The sequence below is a fragment of the Belonocnema kinseyi genome, chromosome 5 (assembly GCF_010883055.1).
Source record: "Belonocnema kinseyi isolate 2016_QV_RU_SX_M_011 chromosome 5, B_treatae_v1, whole genome shotgun sequence".
In the NCBI taxonomy this organism is placed as follows: Eukaryota; Metazoa; Arthropoda; class Insecta; order Hymenoptera; family Cynipidae; genus Belonocnema; species Belonocnema kinseyi.
Window position 1 is genome coordinate 90,321,449 of NC_046661.1, and position 22,774 is coordinate 90,344,222.

Sequence of the window (22,774 nt, forward strand, 5' to 3'; positions counted from 1 at the left end):
TGAGTTTTCGAATCAAAAAGATAAATTTTGAACCCAAAATAGAATAATTTGATTTTCATTTCGAAAAATTAATGAAAAATTAAATGAAGAAAACAAATTTTTTCATCTAAAATGTTACATTTTGAAGATGAAATTACGAATTTTTCTCTAAAATGTTAAATTTTAAAACAAATAAAATTCATTTTGAAGTAAAATGATGAATTTTTAACCTAAAATATATTTTCCTTCACAATGTTAAATACTGAATCAAAGATTCAGTATTTTGAAACAGAAAATGTGATTTTCCACACAAAAAATTAATTTCGAACCAAACAGTTTATTTTTTACCGAAATTAAATAAAACATATGATTTTAGTAACAGTTCCGTTCACTCCGCTAGGGTAAATGTTCATTTCTTTCCCACATATATTAAAAATTTCACATAAATAATTATAAATGAAAAATATAAAAATATTGTTGAGTTCTATGTGAAAGGGCGAAAATATGCCCTACCCATGTGGAAATTCAAATGGGGAACTAGTCTGGTTCCCGACCATTCGACCTTACTTAAAATCGGGGGCTAGTTGAGCCATCTAACTAGCCCCCGACCAGTAACGTCACGGTAGATTAGTCGGGGGCTCGGGGCCTGATCGGGTACTAGTAGGGGTCATATGATAATACATCCGCGTGGAATATTAACCAAACTCTCCAAAATTTGTGGAACATTCCCTAAAAGTTTGTCAAACTACTTATTATTTACGGAAATCTCCATAAACTTTTTTGAAATATTATAAGTGTTCAAATTTACCCAAGATTTAATAGGGAACATATCCTACGCTTAAAAATGCATAAATTTATGTAACTAAAATACCCTAAAATTGGTAGAATATTAATTTAAAAAAAAAACTTCAGCTGGAACGCAGCAATGGAAGAGCTTCGCTCTGAAGGAACCGCCATGTTGGTCACGGTAGTCTCTGCTCCAGGTAATTAAGCTTCGTTACGTGTGGACTGCTGTCTTAAACACTCGACGCGTCATTTCTGTTGAGCGACATGCGGCACGTCGCGTCGCGCCCTTGCGGATTTTCTCTAAAGCTACCAGTCCAGAACCGCAAGACTCAAATGAAGGTGGTAGCGAAATCTGAACTGTGCTTAATAGTTTACTACAAGTATACTCCTCTTCACTGATTAATCAAAAACTTTTATTCTTTGTATCTTTTCCAATATGGATTTTCTTAAAATTCTATGCAAAGGTATTTATAAATGTTCCTAGAAATTCGCAATTTTCTAAAAAATACTACAAAAAAATACGATTACATCTTTTCAAAGAATTTTGATCGTTGTTTTTATAAAAAGTTGATTTTCATACAAAATTATTAACTTAATAATTATTTATTAAGTATCTTTGAGATGAATTTAATCATAATAATTTTTTTTCCAAAATCGGTCTAAAATTATTGTTAAATATATTCTTAGTGTTTTAGAATTTTAAAAAATCATTAATGAGCAAAAAGGCCTGACTACCCCTTGACCAACCACCGACCAGGCCCCGACTTAAATTTTGACAACAAAAAGCCCAACTAGTCCCCGATTGGGTACTTTGTCAAAATTAATAACCCGACTAGCCCCTGATTATTGCCCGACTTATAATAGGGTAAAATGGAGTTATTTCCACACGGGTAGCGTGCCCAATTCGCTAGGGCTCAACTTCAGTTTATCAAGAATTGCCTAACAGTTTCATAATTTTTCTGACTTTCCCTGACATATAGCAACCCTCTAATTAGGATTTTAGTTGCAAAATAATAATTGTTCTATTTCTGAAATTTAGGAGGAATTATTTCATCGAGATTTTCACTGAGTCTATGAACCCGATGGCATAAAATGAATAATGATTCAAACTTATGAGTAAATTTTCACCATTGGAAGCACTTACCGTCTATGTAGTTTGGAAAGAGGAGTCTTCTGTAAGCAGTCAATGCGCTTCCCAATTTAGGATTTTCCAAATTATTACAACTGCCATCAATCGATCTATATTTAGAAATTGGATTGCAATTGAAATCTTTGTTGAGTTCACAGGCGGCACTCAAAGGGGTTCCTTCAAATTTATTGGTTGAGATAAAACGTGCGCATTCACTGTAATTCATCCCATACCTTTGAAAGAAATAATAATAATTTTTTAATAAAAATATTTTTCTGAAAAAAATGTGTTCTCCTTTCGCTTCGCCGCAAAGTAAGAGCAAAAGCACATTTTTTGGACAAAAATCGACTGACAGTGCAATTTTAAACGGATTTTAATTTTTCTCTTTTACAATTGGCGGTATATTTGTTATTCAACAACAAACGTACAACATTTTGTTGCTAAACTTTTCAATGATATATTATCTAAGACTTTGAAATTAATTTAAAAAGGCCATAAATCAGTGTAAAACTAACAAAAAATAATGTATTAGTGAGCTAGAGTAGCATAATTTTTAAAAATAATGTCATAAACAAATTAATTAACAAAATTCATTTTTTCGTGCTTTGCCATGATTAGCTAATTTCGACCCATAGCTTTTGCTTAAAGTATCTCAGATAATGATTTGCGCTTACAATAAGTTGAGAATAGCTAATAATTGCCAATTATTTAAAAAATTTTCATGAACAAATGCACATTTTGCCCATTTTTTGATAAAAAGGCTTAATTTTTTTGCGGAATTAACTTAAAGTGTTTTGCCTAAGACTCCTTGCTATCATATTTTTCATAGTGACCAAAAAACGTTAATTATTTAAACAATTTCTATAGACAAATGCTTTTTTTTAAATCTTATCTACAATTAAATTTTTAATATAATAGTTAAATATTCAACCTAAAAAGACGAATTCCCAACGAACAAGTGCCATGGCTTATATTTTAATAAAAAAGAATAAAATTAATATAACAAAAGAAAAGAATTTTGAAACCAAAAAGACGAATTTCCAAAAAATAAAGATTTTTCACTCAAAAAATTAATAAAAGTTTACCTAAATTAATAAAGCTTAAAGTCAGAAATAAAATATAACTTTTCAACAGAAAATTAATTTTCCACGAAACTAATGCGTGTTTACCCAACAAAAATTAAATATCAAACTCAAACATTACATTTTTACCCAAGAAGGCGAATTTCAACTATAAAAAAAATCTTTAAAAAATGGAAAAGGTACATTTTCTGTTTAAAAAAATATTAATTTTCAACAAAATAATTAAACTTTCAACCAGAGATGAATTTTCCACTAAAAATATAAATCTTTAACAAAAAAGTCATTTCTTTACAAAGTGATTTAACCAAATCTTGCAAACAAATTAGTTGAATACTCAAGCAAAGAAGAATTATTTTAATCAAAAAGTCGCATTTTTATTTTTATAAAAGAATGAAATTTCTTATAGAAACAGATGAAGTTTTAAATGAAAAGATACATTTTCAACAAAAAATGTTAAATTTTTTTTTCGAATGATTTTAGTTTACCTTTCACGATCAAAATATGAATTTTCAAATAAGAAATAAGTTTCTACGGAAAAAATTAAGTTTTCAATCCAAAAAGACGAATTTTTTATCAAAAAGGATAACTTTTTGACTAAATTTTTGGATTCTCTACAAAATTGTTCCATTTTTCTCCCAAAAAAATTAAATTTGGCACTAGAACAGTTGAATTTGTAATAAAAAATGGCAAATTTTTTTTTCTAGTCGAACTTTATTCAGAAAAGATTTTAGTTAACTTTTCAACACCAAAACATAAATTTCAAACAAAAAGTAAATTTTCTACGAAATAGTTAAATAAGAAAATGTATAACAGTTTAATTTGCAACCAAACAGTTGCATTTTTATCAGAAAAGATTAAATTTGACTTAAACCAGATAAATTTTTAATTAAATAAAACCAAAAATAGAATTTTAAAAATAGTTTCATTTTTATCCAGAAAATATTTCAGTTATTTTTCAACACCGAATAATAGATTTAAATAGTAGAATTTTCAACAAAAAATTATGACTTTTAATAAAATTGTTGAATTTTCATCCAAAGAAGTTTTCAGTTTACTTTCTAACACAAAAATAAGAATAGTAGAAAATCTGCAACCAAATTAGATATATTTCAAAGAAAATTATTAAATTTTCAACTCAGTAATAAAATTTATAAGTAAAAGATTAATTTTCAGAAGAAAGTTGCGAATTTTGAAAACGCTGAATCAGAAATGGTACAATTTCAACTCCTTCCTAATAAAATTATCCCTCAAAAAAAATTGTAATTTAAAATTTTTCAATTTGGAACGTTTTTATTTAGAAATAATACAGTTTTAATTCCTTTAAATTTTAAATGATCGAATTTTCAAAATTGTATTCGGAAAATATTTCATTTTTAACGTTTTGAACTTGTTCTATTTTCGAAATTTTCTTATAATCTTAAATCCTTGAAATTTGCGATTCTTATATTTAAAATAAAAGTTTTTCGTTATATAAGCTTTACATTAGAAATAATACAATTTCAAATATTTTCCAATAAAGTTACCAAATTTTCAAAATTGAATTCAAACTTGAAACGCTTTTTATTAAAAATAATACCATTTAAAAAACTCGTATTTTAACGCTTTTCCGTAAGAGGATTATTTAATGCTAGTATTTATTAAGTAATGTGAGGAAAATTAATTTTGCGGTTAGAATTTCAACCGAACAGTGTTAATTAATTAATTAATAAACTACTGTTTTGCATGTTTTGAATTCCTGAATATGCCAAACCTAGAAAATATTTTATATTCAATTGTTCAAAGATTACCTTTGAACCGATGACTTAACATGAAAAATGAAAAATGTTGTTAAAAATCATAAATTCTTAAATTCTCTTAAATTCTTTTAAATTATCATAAATTCTGTCATATTCTTGGTTATATAACATGAACTTAAATTCTAGGGAATTTAAGAACTCTAGTCTTATGATGAACATTTTAAGTTGATTCCGCAAAAAAATCGAGCCTTTTTATCATAAAATGGTCCAAATGTGAATTTGTTTATAAACATTGTTCACATAATTAAGATTTTTAATTACTAAGAAAAACATGATAGCTTAGAGAAAAATTTTTAAGCTGATTCCGCAAAAAAATCAAGCCTTTTTATCAAAAAATTGTCAAAATGTGCTTTTGTTTATAAACATTGTTTAAATAATATGCAGTCGATAGCTATTCTTAACTTAATGTAAGCGCACATCATTATCTATGATACTTTATACAAAAGCTATGGATCAAAATTAGCTTGTATTTGCAAATCACGAAAAAATGAATTTAGTTAATTAATTAATTTATAGAACTATGAACATTTTTTTTTGTTACTCTAAACCACTAAAAACCACTAACTCTTCACCACAAAAAAAGAAATGAAAAAAAAAATTCTAGGAAATGGTTCAATTTGCATCAAAATAGTAACATTTGTCCAAGAAACATGCCATATTTATACTGAAAAAGCTAAAGTTTTAAATCAAAAAGACAAATTTCTAGAAAAGTATTATTCCAAAAAATATTTCAGTTGATTTATCAGCTGCAAAATATGAATTTGAAACAAAATCTTAATTTTTGATGAAAATCGCTGAATTTTTAACCCAAAAAGCCGAATTTAAAAAAGAAAACAGTTGAATTTGCAACTAAAAAGTATGTGTTTTTAAGAAAATTGTCAAATTTTCAACCCAATAATACAATTTTTAACTAAAAAGATAATCTTCAGGAGATTCAGCGCAACAGAGGCATAGCGCGCAAAACGAGCAACATGCGCTGTGCTACGGAACACGTTAACTGCGCATGGACAGTTTTTCAAAGGCTTCGATTACTTATTTTCTTCGTTTTCTTTTACAAATCACATAGAAATTCGTTCTTTAAGAAAAAATGACTATAATCTTCATCCAAAAAGTTTTCATTTAACTTTTCAACTTAAAAATAGGAATTTTCAAGAAATTGTTTAATTTTCATCAAAACAGTTGCATTTTTCCAAGAAAGATGCAATATTTATACTGAAAAAAATTAATTTTAATATCAAAAAGACTATTTGTAGTTTGTTTTTACATTAATTTATGACCTTTTTTAATACATTTTAAAATCTTAGAAGAAATGGTATCATGGAAAAATTTATCAAAAATAAGTTGTAAGTTTGTTGTTAAATGACAAATTTCCGTTAAGTCAAATTGTGCTTTTTCTCCCACTTTGCGCTACAGTGGGAAAAAAGTAAATTTTAAGGTTCAAAATAGATTCCTGATAAACATGTGGACCAATTTGAATGTTTTTTTTAAAGCTGATAAAATTTCAAAGAAAGTTTTTAAGCCTGATTTTTAATTAAATTGTTTAATTTTTTTATAAATAAATAAATATGACAAAAAAATAACAATTTTTTCTATTTAACTCTCCCGGTGTTTGTCAATAATAGAAAAATTGTCATATATTTACATTATATAAAGAGATTAAATCAAAATACAATAAACAAAAGAAATTTATAAACAAATTATTTGTTGAAAATGTATTTTCTATCATTTTTAATAATTTAACGTTTCTTTAAGTTATATTGCAAGAGATCTGAGTTGAAACAATATTTCAATGAAAAAAATTCTCTTAAGACTATTCTTGTTAATATTATAAACAAATTTAATAAACAAATGCATTATTCAGGCATGCGTCGTCAGAAAAATTCGTTTCTTTCGATATCAATTTTTTAAAATTAGAAACCTAATGACAATTTCAGAAAATTTATTATTTTTCGATGAATTTTATAATTTTATTAAACAAATTTAATAAAAAAACTGCATTATTTGGACATTTGGTTCCGAATTTTCATATGTTATAGCATTTATTTATAACAATTATTAAATGTATTGTTCAGCCATTCCTTGTATTTGAACCCTCTTGATTTGATCAACTGTAAGTACTGAATGAAAAAAGAACTTTTTTTCTGAAATTAAAAGGACTGACTTTGAAATAAAAACGAGTTTTTACGTCAAATAAATGCCCAAATAATAATTTTCAACTTTTTTTGGAAATTCGTATATTTGTTTTAAAAACTCAATAATTGGGTTCAATTTTTCTTAACTTAAAAATCTGTTTAGGTTGAGGATTTCACTATTTTGTTATTCAACATTATTATCAGTTTTTGTTGAAATATTAACTTTTATATTTTTTCTTGAAAATTCATCTTTTTTGGTAAAAAATCGTAATATTTAGTGAAAGAATGTTAGAGAAAATTGATCTTTTTGGTTTAAAAAATGAGCAACTTTGTAGAAAATTTAACTATATGTAGTTGAAAATTAAAAAATTTGTATCAAAATTTACATTTTTTTATTGAACATTCAATTGCTTTATAACATTTTTTTCTTGAATTCAACTGTTACTGAATTATAATTAAAATATTTTTTGGTTGAAAATGAAACAATTTTGTTTAAAAGTCATATTTTTTTGTTAAAAATTCACATTTTTCGTTAAAATTTTTACTAATTTTGTTCAAATATTATTTTTTGTAGAACATTTATCACATTGTCTTTCTTAATAGAATATTAATCTTCTTGGTTGGAAACGAAAATTAGATTTTCTAAAAAATATTAAAATTTTCAACCAAATTGTTTCAAAATCAAAAAGGCAAACTCTCGAAAAAGAAGTAAAATTTGCAATCAATTTCCAGAAAAGTATTTAACTAAAAAATATTTCAGTTGATTTATCAGCAACAAAATATGAATTTTAAAGAAAAGGTTAATTTTTTTAAACAATAGCTAAGTTTTTAACCCAAAAATACAAAATTTTAAAACATAACACAGTTGAATTTGCAACCAAAAAGGATGAATTTTTAACAAAGTTGTTGAATTTTCTACCAAATAGTTGCATTTTTATCCAAGAATGATGAAATTTCCCTTAGAATGGATAAATGTTTATTTTTAAAAATAATTTTTGTAATAGTTGAATTTTCATTCGAAAAAGATTACAGTTGACATTTGAAGATCAAAATATGAATTTTTGAACAAAAAATAGGTTTCTACAAAAAAAAAATGAATTTTCAATCCAAAAAGACGAAATTTTCCAACCAAATAGGATGCATTTTTAGCAATAAAAAAATTTTCAACAAAACAGTTGCATTTTTATTCAAAAAAGATTACATTTCTTTTAAAGCCAATTAATTTATAATAAAAAAATATTTTAATTTCCAAAAAGTATTTTACTTTTCATCCAGGAAATATTTCAGATCTTTTTGCAACAAAACAGCAGATTTTTTAACCAAAATGTTTTCAACAAAATTGTTGAATTTTCAGCCATATAGTTTTATTTTTATCAAAAAAAGGTGTAATTTCTGCTAAAGCAGGTAATTTTAAAATCAAAAAGACAAACTTTTAAAAAAGAGATTCAATATTTAATGGGACAGTCGATTATTAAATTAAATAATAATGGAAATTCGTCTAAGCCCAAAATTCCAATACCAAAATAAGAATTGTAAACAATAAGTAAATTTTCTGCTAAATAATCGAATTTTTAAACAAAAAGTATGACTTTTTAACAAGATTTTCAAATCTTAAACCAAACAGTTGCACTTTTGTCCAAGAAAATTGAAAATTCTACTTACACGAATGAATTTTTAAATGAAAAAGACACATTTTCAAAAAACGAGTTTAATTCCATCCAAAAACGTTCCATTTGACTTTTCACCACAAAAAAAGGAATAAAAAAAAATTTCTAGGAAATGGTTTAATTTTCTTCAAAACAGTTGCATTTTTCCAAGAAACATGCCATATTTATACTGAAAAAGCTGAAGTTTCAAATCAAAAAGACAAATTTTTAGAAAATTATTATTCCAAAAAATATTTAATTTGATTTACCAGCATCAAAATATGAATTTTATACAACATGTTAATTTTTTTACGAAAATTGCTGAATTTTTAATCTGAAAAGGCGAATATAAAAAGTTGAATTTGCAACTAAAAAGTATGCGTTTTTAAGAAAATTGTCAAATTTTCAACCAAATAATACAATTTTTAACTAAAATGATAATCTTCCGGAGATTCAGCGCAACAGAGGCATAGCACGCAAAACGAGCAACATGCGCGGTGCTACGGAGCACGTTAACTGCGCATTTACAGTTTTTCAGTGGCTTCGATTACTTATTTTCTACGTTCTTTTTACAAATCACATAGAAATTCCATCTTTAAAAAAAAGATAATAATCTTAACCCAAAAACTTTTCATTTTACTTTTCAACTTAAAAATAGGAATTTTCAAGAAATAGTTCAATTTTGATCAGAACAGTTGCATTTTTCCAAGAAAGATGCAATATTTATAATGAAAAAGATTAATTTTAAAATCAAAAAGACAAATTTCCAGAAAGGTATTGACCAAAATAATATTCCAATTGAATTATCAGTAACAAAATATAAATTTGAAGCAAAAGGTTAATTTTTCACAAAAATAGCTGAATTTTTAACCCAAAAATACGTTTTTTTAATAAACAAAACCGTTCAATTTGCAACCAAAAAGAATTAATTAAAAAGAAAGTTAAATTCGCTATCAAATAGTTGCATTTTTATCCAAAAAAGGTGAAACTTCTCTTAAAACAGGCGAATTTTTATATGTTTTTAAATTGTTTTTTTAATAGTTGAATTTTCATTCAAAGAAAAGATACCAGTTAACTTTTAAAGATCAAAATATGAATTTTTGAATAAAAGAGAAGTTTTTACGAAATAAAAATTGACTTTTCAATCCAAAAAGACAAAATTTTCCAACCAAAACGGATGGATTTTCAACAAAACAGTTTCATTTTCAACCAAGCAGTTGCATTTTTATCCAAGAAAGATTAAATTTCTCTTAAAACAGATTAATTTTTAATAAAAAAAGATTAATAAAAAATTTTAAATAGTATTTGAATTTTCATCCAGGAAAAATTTTAGATCCCTTTTCAGCACCAAAATAATAAATTTAAACAAAAAATAGATTGTCTACGAAATTGTTAAATTTTCAACAGATAAGCAAAATTTAAAAAAAGTTATGACTTTTTAACAAAACTGTTGAATTTTCGACAAAATATTTTTATTCTTATCGAGAAAAGGTGTAATTTCTGCTGAAGCAGGTGAATCTTAAAATCGAAATACAAAACTTTTAAAAAATATGTAGAATTTTTAATCGAACAGTTGCATTTTAATTCAAGAAAGATGAAATTTCTTCTAAAACCGAAATTCGAACACCAAAATAAGAATTGTATGCAATAAAATAATTTTCTGCTAGATAGACGAATTTTCAACAGAAAAGTATGACTTTTTAACAAGATTTCTAAACTGTAAACTTAAAAGTTGTATTTTTGTCCACTAAAAATGAAAATTTGACTAAAACAGGTAAATTTTTATATCAGATAGACAAATTTTCAACAACAAAAAAAGATTATAATTTTCATCCAAAAAGATTTTATAGGAAAAAGTTCAATTTTGATCAGAACAGTTGAATTTTTCCAAGAAAAATGCAATACTTACTTTATTTATCAGCAACGAAATAGAAATTTTAATCAAACGGTTAATTTTTTATGAAAATAGCTGAATTTTTAACCCAAAAATCAGAATTAAAAAAACCAGTTGATTTTTCAAAGAAAAAGTATGCCTTTTTAAAAAAATTGTCAAATTTTCAACAAAAAATAAAATTTATGACTAAAAAGATAATTTTCAGGAGACCCAGCGCAACAGAGACATAGCGGGGAAAACGCGCCACATGCGCAGTGCTACGGAACACGTTAACTGCGCATGTACAGTTTTCAGTGGCTTCGATTACTTATTTTCTACATTATTTTTACAAATCATATAGAAATTCGTTCACCTTCAAATAAAATCTGATAGACTTATAATGTAATTTGTAAGTTTATTATTTATCAGAAACGATCGCTTTTTTTGTGAAATAATTTTTAATGACTTTTCCAGTTGCAACGGAAATAAAATCCTTTGCATGCAAATAAATTTTAGCTATTACCACATTTATTATTTTTAGAAAAAATGAACACAAATTAAAAATGATGTAATACCTTCGGCAGTGATGTTGGATGAGAAAAGAGGAAGCCTTGACTGCAACAATAGCGTCAACAGCTTTTTCCAAAGCATCTTGGCTCGGATACGAATAAAGATATTGACTATGGCTTGGACTATTTTTCAAAAGACCAATCCCAGCACTCGCTATGTTTATTTCTAATCGACTCATCAGTTTTACCAGCATATTTCCATACATAATGGAAGAATTTAAAGCATTTTCATCAATTTTCGGCACGTATATAGCCTTAAATTCTTCGGTAACCATGCGATCTTGACGCTGGTCATAACCCGGAGAGCCTACAAATAAAAAATTTACATTTTTTATTTTACGATCGATGTGTCATTATATCTGAAAGAAAATGAATCATTTTTAAAATAGCTGTAGAAAAAAATTCGTACTTTTTTTTGGAACAAAATTATTATTTTCAAGTTGCAGGCCTTGGACTCACTTTAGGGATTTAAAAAATGGTGTAAGTAGTGTCACACATTAAGAAAAAAAATTGTTTTGCAAATTAATACACGATTTTTTTGGTTAAATTATAGTACTCCACAAAATTACATAATACACTTTATATCAATTTTGATCAATTTTTAATTTTATTGAAAACAGATGGAATTAATGAATTAAGTTAATTAAGTGAATTGAATTTATGTTTCAAAAATGATTTATAGTAATTAATTAAATGAGAGTTGAACACATTTTTGAAAAATTCATTATTTAAATTAAAGACTTATAATTTTAGTTATTTGAAAATTGGCTTTCTTTTTAATAAATTTTTTTACTATAAATTTAAATATTGTGTTGAAACTTCAAATTTTCGGGTTAAAAATTAAACTGCTTAGCTCGAAATTCGTCTTTCAAGCTTGAAAATTCAAAAATTTAGCAGAAAATTAAACAATCATATAGAAAATTCATTTTTTGTATACTGGTTGCTCCAATATTCAATTCTTTGCTTAAAAATTCATTTTTTGTTGTTTTGGTTAAACAATAATTTTTTAACTGAAAATTCATTTTTTTGATTCACTATTGACCCTTTTTGTTAAAAATGTTTTTCTATTTAGTTTAAAACTAATTTATTTAACTAAGAACTTAAATGCTTTATTTCTTTTCTAAATTTTTGTTTATCACTGGAAGTGAAAATATTTGGTTCAAAGTCGATGAATTTTGTCAAAAATTCGTCTTTTTCAAAGAAAAAGAATATTTTTGGTTGAAAATTAATATTTTCATTTTTCAAATTGAAATTTCATTTTTCTATTTTTTGTTGACAACTTTTTTTTATGTGAAAACGCATCTTTTTTAATTGAAGATTTATCGTTTTAGGGTAAAAAATTAAGTAAATTAATGTATTTTGTTGAAAATTTGTCGTTTTTGGTAAAATCTTATTCATCATGGTCTAAAATTCAACTTTTTTATTCAAAATGCAACTACATTATAAAATCAAAAATTAGATTTTAAACGATATCTGGAAAATTAATCGATTAATGATTAAAAATTTTTTTTTAATCCTATGGGTTTGAAAATGAAGAGTTCCATAAAGTATTGTATTTTTGACAAAATAGAATTATTTTCTATAAAAAGGACGAATTTTCCGCAAAATCCACTAAATTTTATATAAAAAACAAATTTTCAACAAAATTGTAAAATTTTTAACTATACAGTTGAAATTTCAGTCATGAAGATTAATTTTCTACCCAAAACGACGAATTTTTAACCCAATAGTTGAGCTTTTAAATAAAAAAGATCAATTTTTGACCAAAAATAAAAAAATAATTTTTCACTTAAACAGCAAAAAAAAGATTTTTAACAAATATTTTAATTTTTAGTCAAAAATAGTCGAATTAAATAAAAAAATACGAATTTTCAAAACCAATACAAATTTCGCAGTTAATAATGAAAAATGTCATCCAAAATGTTACATTTTCAAGATGAAAAAAAACTAATGTTGGACAAAGTAGTTAAATTTCCAAATAAAAAATTAATTTTGTACTCAAATGATGGATCTTCAACCGAAAAACCGAATTTTTAACCAAATATTTGTATTTTTAACAACAAAAAATTCTACCTGAAAGGGCAAATCTCCAGTAAAATACATAAATTTTCAACTAAATAGGATACATTTAAAACAAAAAATAGAATACTTGAATTTTTAGTACAAAAAATTCAACTAAATGAATTAAATTTGTATCTAATAGCTTAATACTCAATTAAAAAAATATGTTTTAAAAAATAATATTTAATCTCTACTAAAAAAAAGACAAATTTCAAACCAAATAATTGAATTTTTAAATATTTTTACTATAAATTTTTGGAAAAAATTAAACAGTTGAATTTAAAATAAAAAAATCGTTGACATTTGAATTTAACAAAATGATTTTCAATAAAAAAATTAATTTTTACCAAAATAGTAACTTTTTTAACTAGAAAAATAAATTTTTTTAAAATCACCCGAGAATATTATTTTTCTGTCAAAAAGATGAAATTTCAATCAAATTCATGAATTCACAACCAAATAGTTGAATTTTCAAATAATAAGAAATCAATTTTCAAATAAAAATATAAGATTTAAATTTTCAGTAGAAAAGATTATTGAAAAAAAATAATTTGAAACAAAATGATCACATTTGCAACCAATTATATGAATAAAAAAACCAACGAAATATTAAATTTTTACAAAAAAAAAACGAATTTTTAATAAAATACATCAATCATAAACAAAATAGTGAAAATATAAAAATTATAAAAAAAGAATTTTTAATAAAATATTCAAATTTGCAACCAATTACATTAAACTTCAACTAAAAAAGTAAACTTTTAACGAATTAGTTCTACTTAAAACAAAGAAAAATAATTTTCCACTAAAAAACGAATTTTCAACAAAATAAATGGATTTTTAACCAGATAGTTAAATTTATAAATAATAAAAGATTAATTTTTAACCAAAAATAAAAGATTTAAAGTTTCAGTATAAAAAAAATATTTAAAAAAATATGTTGAACAAAATATTCACATTTACAACCAATTATATGAATTTTCAACTAAAAAGATAAACTTTTAACAAAGTAACTCCACTTTTAACCACTAAATAACATTTTCTACCAAAAAGACGAATTTTCCACGAAATAAATAAATTTCCAACCCCATAGTGTAATTTCCGAATCAAAATACTTTTTTTTTAAACTAAAAATTAAATAATTAATTTTCAAGTCAAACAAATTTATTTGGAACAAATGAAAAAACATCTTTTCAAAGAAATAATTAAATTTTCATTCTAAAAAATGATTTTTCTACAAAACAGTCGGATTTTAGCCCAGAAACACCTTACAACAAATAAGTGCATTTTCAACCAAATAATTGAATTGTCAACTAAGAAAAAAAGAAGCCTTCTCTCGAAAAAATTCCCTGACTTTTCCAGATTTTCAAGAAATATGAAAATTTCCGGACACTTCCATAATTATAATTAAACAATTAAAATTGATGAAATAATTAAAATTAATTAAATAATTTAATTCTCTGTTAATTTATACTTACTAGGATGAACAGGAACTTCATTTTGAAAAGTAGTTTTCAGTGTGTAGGCACCAAGTGAATTTCCGGTGCCAAGAAAACCCAAAGATTGAATGCAAAGCCAAATCACTGCCATAATCGCCACCGAACCAGCCATGACTCCTCCGGCTGCAAAAATCAAATAATCATTGGTAATGAAACCATTACTGTTATACCACATTTTTTAATCAACAGCTCAAGTTCGTCATAAGGTCGTAATTTTCTAGAACACATACAAGATTAGTGACCTAGATTTCCACTCAGCTTAAAAAAATTCTCAACTTTTCTCATTACAAAAATCTGGTAAACTGATTTTCTCGATTCACTCGGTCATTTAGAATTGTATATCTATTATCTATTTTCTATTATCTATTTTCTATTTTCTATTATCTATTTTCTATTATCTATCTAAAAATAGGGTGACTAAAGTTAGTGTCAAAAGTCGAGGTCCCTCACTTTTTTTTATTGCACCTCACTCAAAAAAAATGTATGAATTATTTAATGAGAAGCATCTGAAAGCTTAAAATCTTCCTGATTAACTTCCTAATTCCTAAAATTGACTTTTTTTCAACAAAATTTTTGAATTTTGAATAAACTAACAAAATTGTAAATTCATTGCTTGAAAAATCGCTTCGTTTCCGGGCATGAAGAATCAGGACACAGCACGAAAATTATAAAATTAATTGAGCGATAAAAAATCAGAACATGTCCTGATAAATCAGGAGGTCTAGTAACCTCATCTAAAATCTTAAAATAGAATGAAGGAATATTTTCTGTTGTCGTTTTTATAATACTTGAAATTTATCATTTATCAGAAGCTGAAGATCTGAAATCGAATGAAATCAAGTCATTGTTTATTAACAACAAAACAATCCGCTTATCTATGCATAATGTGCATTTGAGCAAATTCCTTGTCAGAATTCTATACTAAGATTTTATCTTTCATTTCGATCGTTCAGTCTCGTATCTAAAGTCTGTATTGACATCGATAAAATCTTATCAGTGATAAAAAAAAGCCAACAACACGAAAGAAAACTTCAACTTTTTAAAACTTTTTAAAATCATTGAATCTTCAAGCGGCAACGGGCGATGAAGATTGATCAGGAAGTTGAATCGAAAAATCGAAATGGAACTAACCCTTGTGTGCACAACCTAACTTTATCCAAGTTGTTTAGAACAATTTTTTTTATCCACGTTCAGTGAGAAAAATTTCAGGGTACGATGTACCCTCCACTGTGGGTACGATGTACCCTCCACTCTGGGTGCGATGTACCCTCCACTCTGGGTGCGGTGGACCCTCCACTGTGTTACGATGGGCCGGCCATTCTGGGTACTATGTACCCGCTAGTTGAGATGCAGTACACAAATCAAAAATAAAAACTCGGCATTGCGGACCCCAAGTCCGATAGCTTTTCTAATCACAACCAAGGTAAAATAAACACCGTTCTAATTATATCCGAAATAAACTTCATTCTATGTTTTTATTGTGTTTTTACCTACCCAGGATACCTGGGTATCGACCTAAATTAAAAAAAAATTAAATAACTAAACTATTATATGCGCGCATGCGCGCGTTTACTTTTTGCTCATTTTTATCATTTAGCCAATTTTTCTAATAACTATTTATTTGTTAAAATTTTCTGAGCACTTATACTCTTGCTGGAGTGACGTCACTTTTTTGTATTGGCTTTAAAAACTTATTAGACGTCTCGTATATAAAAATAATTTTTTGAAAGATGAAGTGCGATATTAAAATAAATAAAACAATATTTTGATGCAATACAACAATGATTTTTTTATATTTTTTTAGTACCCCAAATTTTAAAATTACTTACAAGGAAAGAAATATTCGCAATTTTTTTAAATTATATAAATATAGATTTTATAATTTTTATGAGACAATTAGGAATGATTCTTAAATATTTCAGATGTGTCAACAAAGAATGTAGAAAATTAAAAATATATACATTTAATTTTACCGGATTTTACAATTTATCAGGGAAATTTGATCCTTTTTCAGAGATTTTCAGGATTTTTAGAAGTTTCAAAGAAATAATAAATATTCGATAAATTTTCGGAAATGCCTAAAGTTTTGAAATATTTTAAATCTTTGCAAAGTCTCTTAAATTTCTAAAAATATTCCTAAATGAATCGAATTTTTCTTAAGATTTTAAAAAATTACCTCAAAATTTTCCAAAATTTCCTAGGAATTTGAAGAAAATTAGACAAGATTTTTTCATATTTCAGATGTCTAAAAAAATGTAGATTCAAAAAAAATTATTTTGCGGGATTTTACGAAATAATAGGAAAAATTCGAGCCCTTTAAAAATATATCTATGACTTCTAAAAATTTCGCAGAATTAAAATATATTTTATGAATGTTCGGAAATGCTTACAAGTTATAAAATATTTTTAATCTATACATATGAGTATTGAGTTCTCCACACTTTTTACCATTTTTAATTTTTCAGAAAAATATTAGTGTCCAGATTTTCTTGATTTTACGTCTGGGGTTTTTTTAAATCTTCTACAGTTTAAAAATCTTTTTTTCCTTCTTAAATCGTCGTAATATTTATGGAATTTGATGGTGTAATTTATTTTCTATTTTTTAATGTTACCAAATTTAAAACATTTTGCTTTAAAATCTTCTACTCTTTTTCAAAATTTGAGAAAATATTTGGAAACGTTTTAAAATTTTTTTCAATTTTCTCCTAAAGTTTATTTTTCAAATTGAAAAATCGAAAGAAATTATTTTAAGAACTAAAGAATTTTGTTTATCATCTTAAATTTGTACAAGAGTCCCAAAATATCTTTGTCAGTTTTAATTTTTTTGAATCGTGTCAAGACTTCTAAATATCTCTTAAATTTACTTAAATTTGTTCTAAAATTATATATTATGACAAAATTTTGTTTTGAAAACTTAAAAAATTTTTTTTTAATTTTATAAAATAATTTTGAAAGTTTTGTAGTTTTTTTCCATGTGCTCTGAGAACTCATTAGTACAAAAGTGTTTGAAATTTTCCCATGAATCTTAAGTATATAATTTTCATTCTCTATATTTTGATTAAATTCTGAAAAATGAAGATAATCTTAAAGACTTCCATTCTTTTTTTTCAAAAAATTTTGAATTTTTTGAAAACTTAACATTGTTCTTTCAAAATTAAATATCAACTGCTTAAAATTTTCGCACAAATCTTTAAAAAAATATAATCTCAAAATCTTTCAAAATTATAAAGAAGAAGATTGATTCCAATAAAAAACACGAATTTTCAATTAAAAATTAAATAGTTAAATTTTTAGGCAACAAAATTAATGTTCAACCGAAGAGATGAATTTTCAAATAAAATTATGTAAATTTAACTGGAATATTAAAATTTCCAACAAAAAAGATGAATTTTCAAATACGATCAATTTTTAACCAAAAATGGAAAAGATCAATTTTCAGTTTAAAAAAATATATAATTTTTAACTAAATTGATGAATTTTAAAGTAAACTGGAGAATATTGAACTGGAATAGTTCAAATTGGAACCAAAAATTTGGATTCTTAACTAAAAAAACCAAACCGATGCATTTTTTAATATAAAAGTAGTAGTATAAAGAATAATAGAATTTTCAGTTATAAAAAAGAATAATTTTTAAACAAAACAAAATAATATAAAAAGAAAGTTAGATTTTTAAACAGTGATGAATTTTCAACAAAAATGATGAATCATCAACTGAAATAATAGAATTTTCAAGAGAAAAGATAAATTTTCAAATAAAATAATCAATATTTAACTAGAATATTTCAATTTCAATAGAAGAAGATCAATTTAAAAAAAAAAAAACAATGTTCAATAAAAAATGGAATAGATAAATTTTGGTAAAAAGAATTTAGTTTTCAACGAAACTGATGAATTTCTAACAAAAACGGTAAATATTTTAAGTGCAACAGTGACTTTTTAAATCGAAAAGATCTATTTGCAAATGAATATTTAATCTTCACCGAGAATAATTAATTTAAAAAAAAAAGATGAATTTTCAAAGAAGAAAATTAATTTTCTACAGAAAAATATAAATTTTCAATAAAACACAAGAATCTTCAATCCAGTAAAAATTATTTTTATTCTATAAAAACAACGAATTTTCAAATAATTAATAGTCAATTTTTTCATTAAATAGAGATGCACTTTTAACTAAAAATGATACATTTTTCACGAAAAATGGAATATTTACACTCTCAATAAAAAAATTAATTATTGTCCAATAAAAAACAAATCTTCCGTGAAATAGATCAATTTTAAACCAAAGAGACAACAAAATTAAATTAGGATGAAAAAATTTTATTTTCAAACAAATGGTTCAATTTCATACCAAAGTAGTTAAATTTTCCAAAAAAATTTTTTTACAAAATTGTAGAAAATAAATAAAAATAATTATGAAAGAATAAGTTGTATTTCTAAACAAATGCTCAAATTTTTCAACGTAACAGATACATTTTAAACCAAGAAGTCGAAATTTCTACAAAAAACGAATTGTCAATAAAATAATAGGTTTTTTTAAACAGAAAAAACCCAATTCAAAACAAAAAACAGAATACTTAAAATTAAAATTAAATTTTTAATATTTTATCAAAAACAAATTTTTGTCAAAATAGTTACATTTTTTAATTAAAAAAATGAATTTTCAACAAAAAAACATAAATTTCCACAGAAGAAGATTCCTTTCTTACTAGAAAGACGAATATTTTAACAAGTAATTAAATTTTCATGCAAAAAAAGATAACGTTTTAACTAAAAAGCAGAATTTACCCATTTTGAGTTACAAGGGGTTATTTTTATCAAAAAAAAGTTTTTAAATAAAAAAGATCAAATTTATACCAAAAAAGATGAATTTTCAATCAAAATACTGGAATTTACAATAAATAAAGATGGATACGCCACAAAAAAATAGAATAGTTTAATTTTATAATTAAACATTAATTTTTAATAAAAAATAACTAATTTTCAATAAAAAGAACGAATTTTTGAAGAAAATAGTTACATTTTTAACAAAAGAAATAAATTTTTAACCAAAAAGATTAATTCTCAGCCACGAAGATAAATTATCAAACGAAAAGACGAATTTTCAAACAAGTAGTTATATTTCGAAATAAAAAATGATCAATTTTAAATAAAAAATAGAATAATTAAATTTTAGGTGAAGGAAATTATTTCTAACTTAAAAAAAAAGATTTTTGAACAAAAACGTGAAATCTCTATCAAAAATATAAAAAGTAAATTTTAGTTAAAAAATTAGTTTTAACAACAAAAAATAAATTTTTCACAAAATATCTCAATTTTCAACCAAAGAGATAAATAATTAAATAATACAATAAACTCGTAAGAAAGTGGTTTTATTTTCAACCAAGTAGTATAATTTTCTACAAAAAAATACATAAATTTTGAAGAAAATAGTTGAATTTTCTCATAAAGAAAAAATAACTTTCAACCAAAAATGGAATGTTTAAATTTTCAGTTTGAAAATGTTTGCTCTGAAACAAAAAAAGACGTATTTGCAACAAAATAGTTTATTTTTCAAGCTAAAAGACGAATTTCGTACAAAACCGTCAAATTTTTGAAACAAAAATACTATTTAACAAAAATTTAATTTTCAACCAAAAAGGATGACATTCTAAAAAAATTGTTGAATTTTCAACAAAACAGTTAAGTTGGCAACCAAATAATAATATTTCGGTCTAAAAATAAATAAAACCTGAACTAAAAATATAATATTTTAGACTTTTGAACCAAAAAAGTTAACTTTCTACCTTTTACTAAAAAAGTTAATATTCGAACGAACAAATGAATTATTTACGAACAGCAAAAGAACTAACAATAAAAAAGATTGAGTTTTTTATTCATTACAAAATAATAAAAAGTATTACTAGAAAATGCAGTCAGATAATTCTCGACCTATCGGTAATGAGAAATGTTAAGCAATAGAGTAAATTTAGATGGCTATGCATAAATTGAATGTGTAAACAATATTTTCGATTCTGTTGACATTATACATTACACCCATGCATCAATCTGCATATTCAAATATGCACTTACGTAACTGAATTTATTTTTAAAAAATATACTTTTTGTAATTGGCTATTGATGCAAAGCAAGTGTAAAAATTATAAAAATAAAATGACTTGTCTTCTAAAAAAAAGAAGTTTTTCTGAATTTATGATTTTGTTTATCCTTCATTTTTTTATTTAACAACAAAGTTGACATTCTCCTATTTATCCTGCAAATAATTATATTTTTTTCACTTAAAATATTTTTGTAAAAAAATCATTATATCAGTGCCGACGCTTTTTATAAATAATATTCGGTTTGCTGAAACATTTTTAAGCTGTTTTTTATTTTTATATTAATAAAAATAATACTTCGTTTGTCATTTAAGGACAATCTAAACTAAATGTAGATTTTATTAATAAATTTAATAAACAAATGCTTATTTGAGCAATTTCAGGTTTTAAACACTTCGTTCCTTAAAAAAATGCACCAAAAATATCCACAATAAATAATGTGTAAGATTATTGAACGTATGATAACAATTTCTCATTATTTAAATAAATTATATAAACAAGTACATATCATCGTCAATTTTCAAACAGCAGATTACGTTTATTTAACAAAATCAATTTTAAATAACTTGGAAAAATTCTATGCTTATGTTAGCACTTCATCAACCAACAATAATTGTTGTATTTTAGAACAAATTTTATGAACATGCATCATGCATATTATTTATTTTGCATCAAATTTTTAATCGATTTTGTTAAAGCAAATAAAACTTTATAACACGAAATGGCTAAGATATCCATTTGTGTATTAAGTTTGTTTATAACGTAAACAAATAATTCATACTTGGGAAAAATGGTAACTGAGCATTTTTTTTACAAAAATCCTAAACAAAAAATGAAAAAGCAAAATCGCCAAATATTTCAATCAAGAAATAGCATTTGCAGTCATTAGTTTATTAATGCAAAATAGAAAAATATATGTTCACAAAAAATAGGATCGTTTAAAATAAAACTCTTAAATGTCAACATTTCTTTTCAATAAAAAATAGAACCAAAATTTTTAAATTATCCTAAAATAAAAAAAAATTCCGTCGACAAATGCAAGAATTATGTAATTTTTAATTAAATTTGTGGAAAAAATGAAATCAATTAAGTAACTATGAATGTGTCACTAGTAATACTTTTTTAATTTTATTTCCGCAAAAACAATAGCTTCAGAAAGTAAATTAAATTTTAACCGAAAGATGTGAATTCTTAACGTAAAATAATATTTTTATCAAAAAACTTTTTATTTAATTTAACTAAAAGTTTTTGTTATTTCTTTCATTTTTGAAATTTTTAATTAAACAGTTGACTTTTTAACAAACTAATTGATTTTCAACAAAAAACATCAATTTTAACAAAAGCATGAAATTTTAAACTAAAACATGAATTTATGACAAAAAATACTATTTTGTCATTCTAATAATTTAATTTTGTACCAAAGTAGTTAAATTTTCAACCTAAAAATTACTTATACAAAATTTTGGAACTTTTTACATCCGAATAGTTAATTTTTCAGATAAAAAAGGTAATTCATTTATCTAAAAATAAACTACTTATATTTTCAATTTGGAAACAATTATTTTTACCTCCCCAAAAAAATTTGGAATAAAAAAAGAGGAATTTCAAGCAAGAAAATTAACTTTTTACAAAAAGGGATTAATTTAAAAATAATGTGTGCATTTTTAAACAAATAGTTTAATTTTCAACTAAAGAAGCTGGATTTGCAATTTAAAATATAATACCAAATGTTTTAGTTGAAAAATAAATGTTAAAAAAAACACAATTTTTCAACTAGTGGTTAAATATTTCACAAAATAGTTAAATTTAACCCAAAAATATACATTTTCAAGGCAATAAGAATAATTTCCTTTCCAAAACACAAATTTTTTATGAGAATAGATACTTTTTAACCAAATACTTAAATTTTGTAATAAAAAAGATCAACTGACAACCAAAAATAGAAGAGTTCAATTTTTAGTAAAAAGAAATTATTTTTAACAACAATAAAAAACGAATTTTCAACAAAGTAGGTAAATTTGGAAGCAAAGAGATGAAACTTTTAAACAAAAAAATTAAGTTTTTGGTCAATTTGAAGATTTAGAAAAAAATCAAATCTAAGACGTTCGAAATTTTTTAAAATTTTG

At 24.2% G+C, this 22,774-nt stretch overlaps 1 protein-coding gene across 2 annotated transcripts in view; it reads right to left on the minus strand.

Moving 5' to 3' along the window:
• Positions 1 to 22,774, minus strand: part of LOC117173084 (peroxidase-like) — a 109,391-nt gene that overhangs the window by 53,696 nt on the left and 32,921 nt on the right. For both annotated transcript variants that reach the window (XM_033361466.1, XM_033361465.1), the window contains exons 2-4: positions 14,532 to 14,675; positions 10,999 to 11,299; positions 1,910 to 2,127 (exon numbers count right to left, since the gene is read on the minus strand). In XM_033361466.1, the coding sequence (XP_033217357.1) occupies positions 1,910 to 2,127; positions 10,999 to 11,299; positions 14,532 to 14,664 (652 nt within the window). In that variant the 5' untranslated portion in view covers positions 14,665 to 14,675. The remainder of the gene's footprint in view (positions 1 to 1,909; positions 2,128 to 10,998; positions 11,300 to 14,531; positions 14,676 to 22,774) is intronic.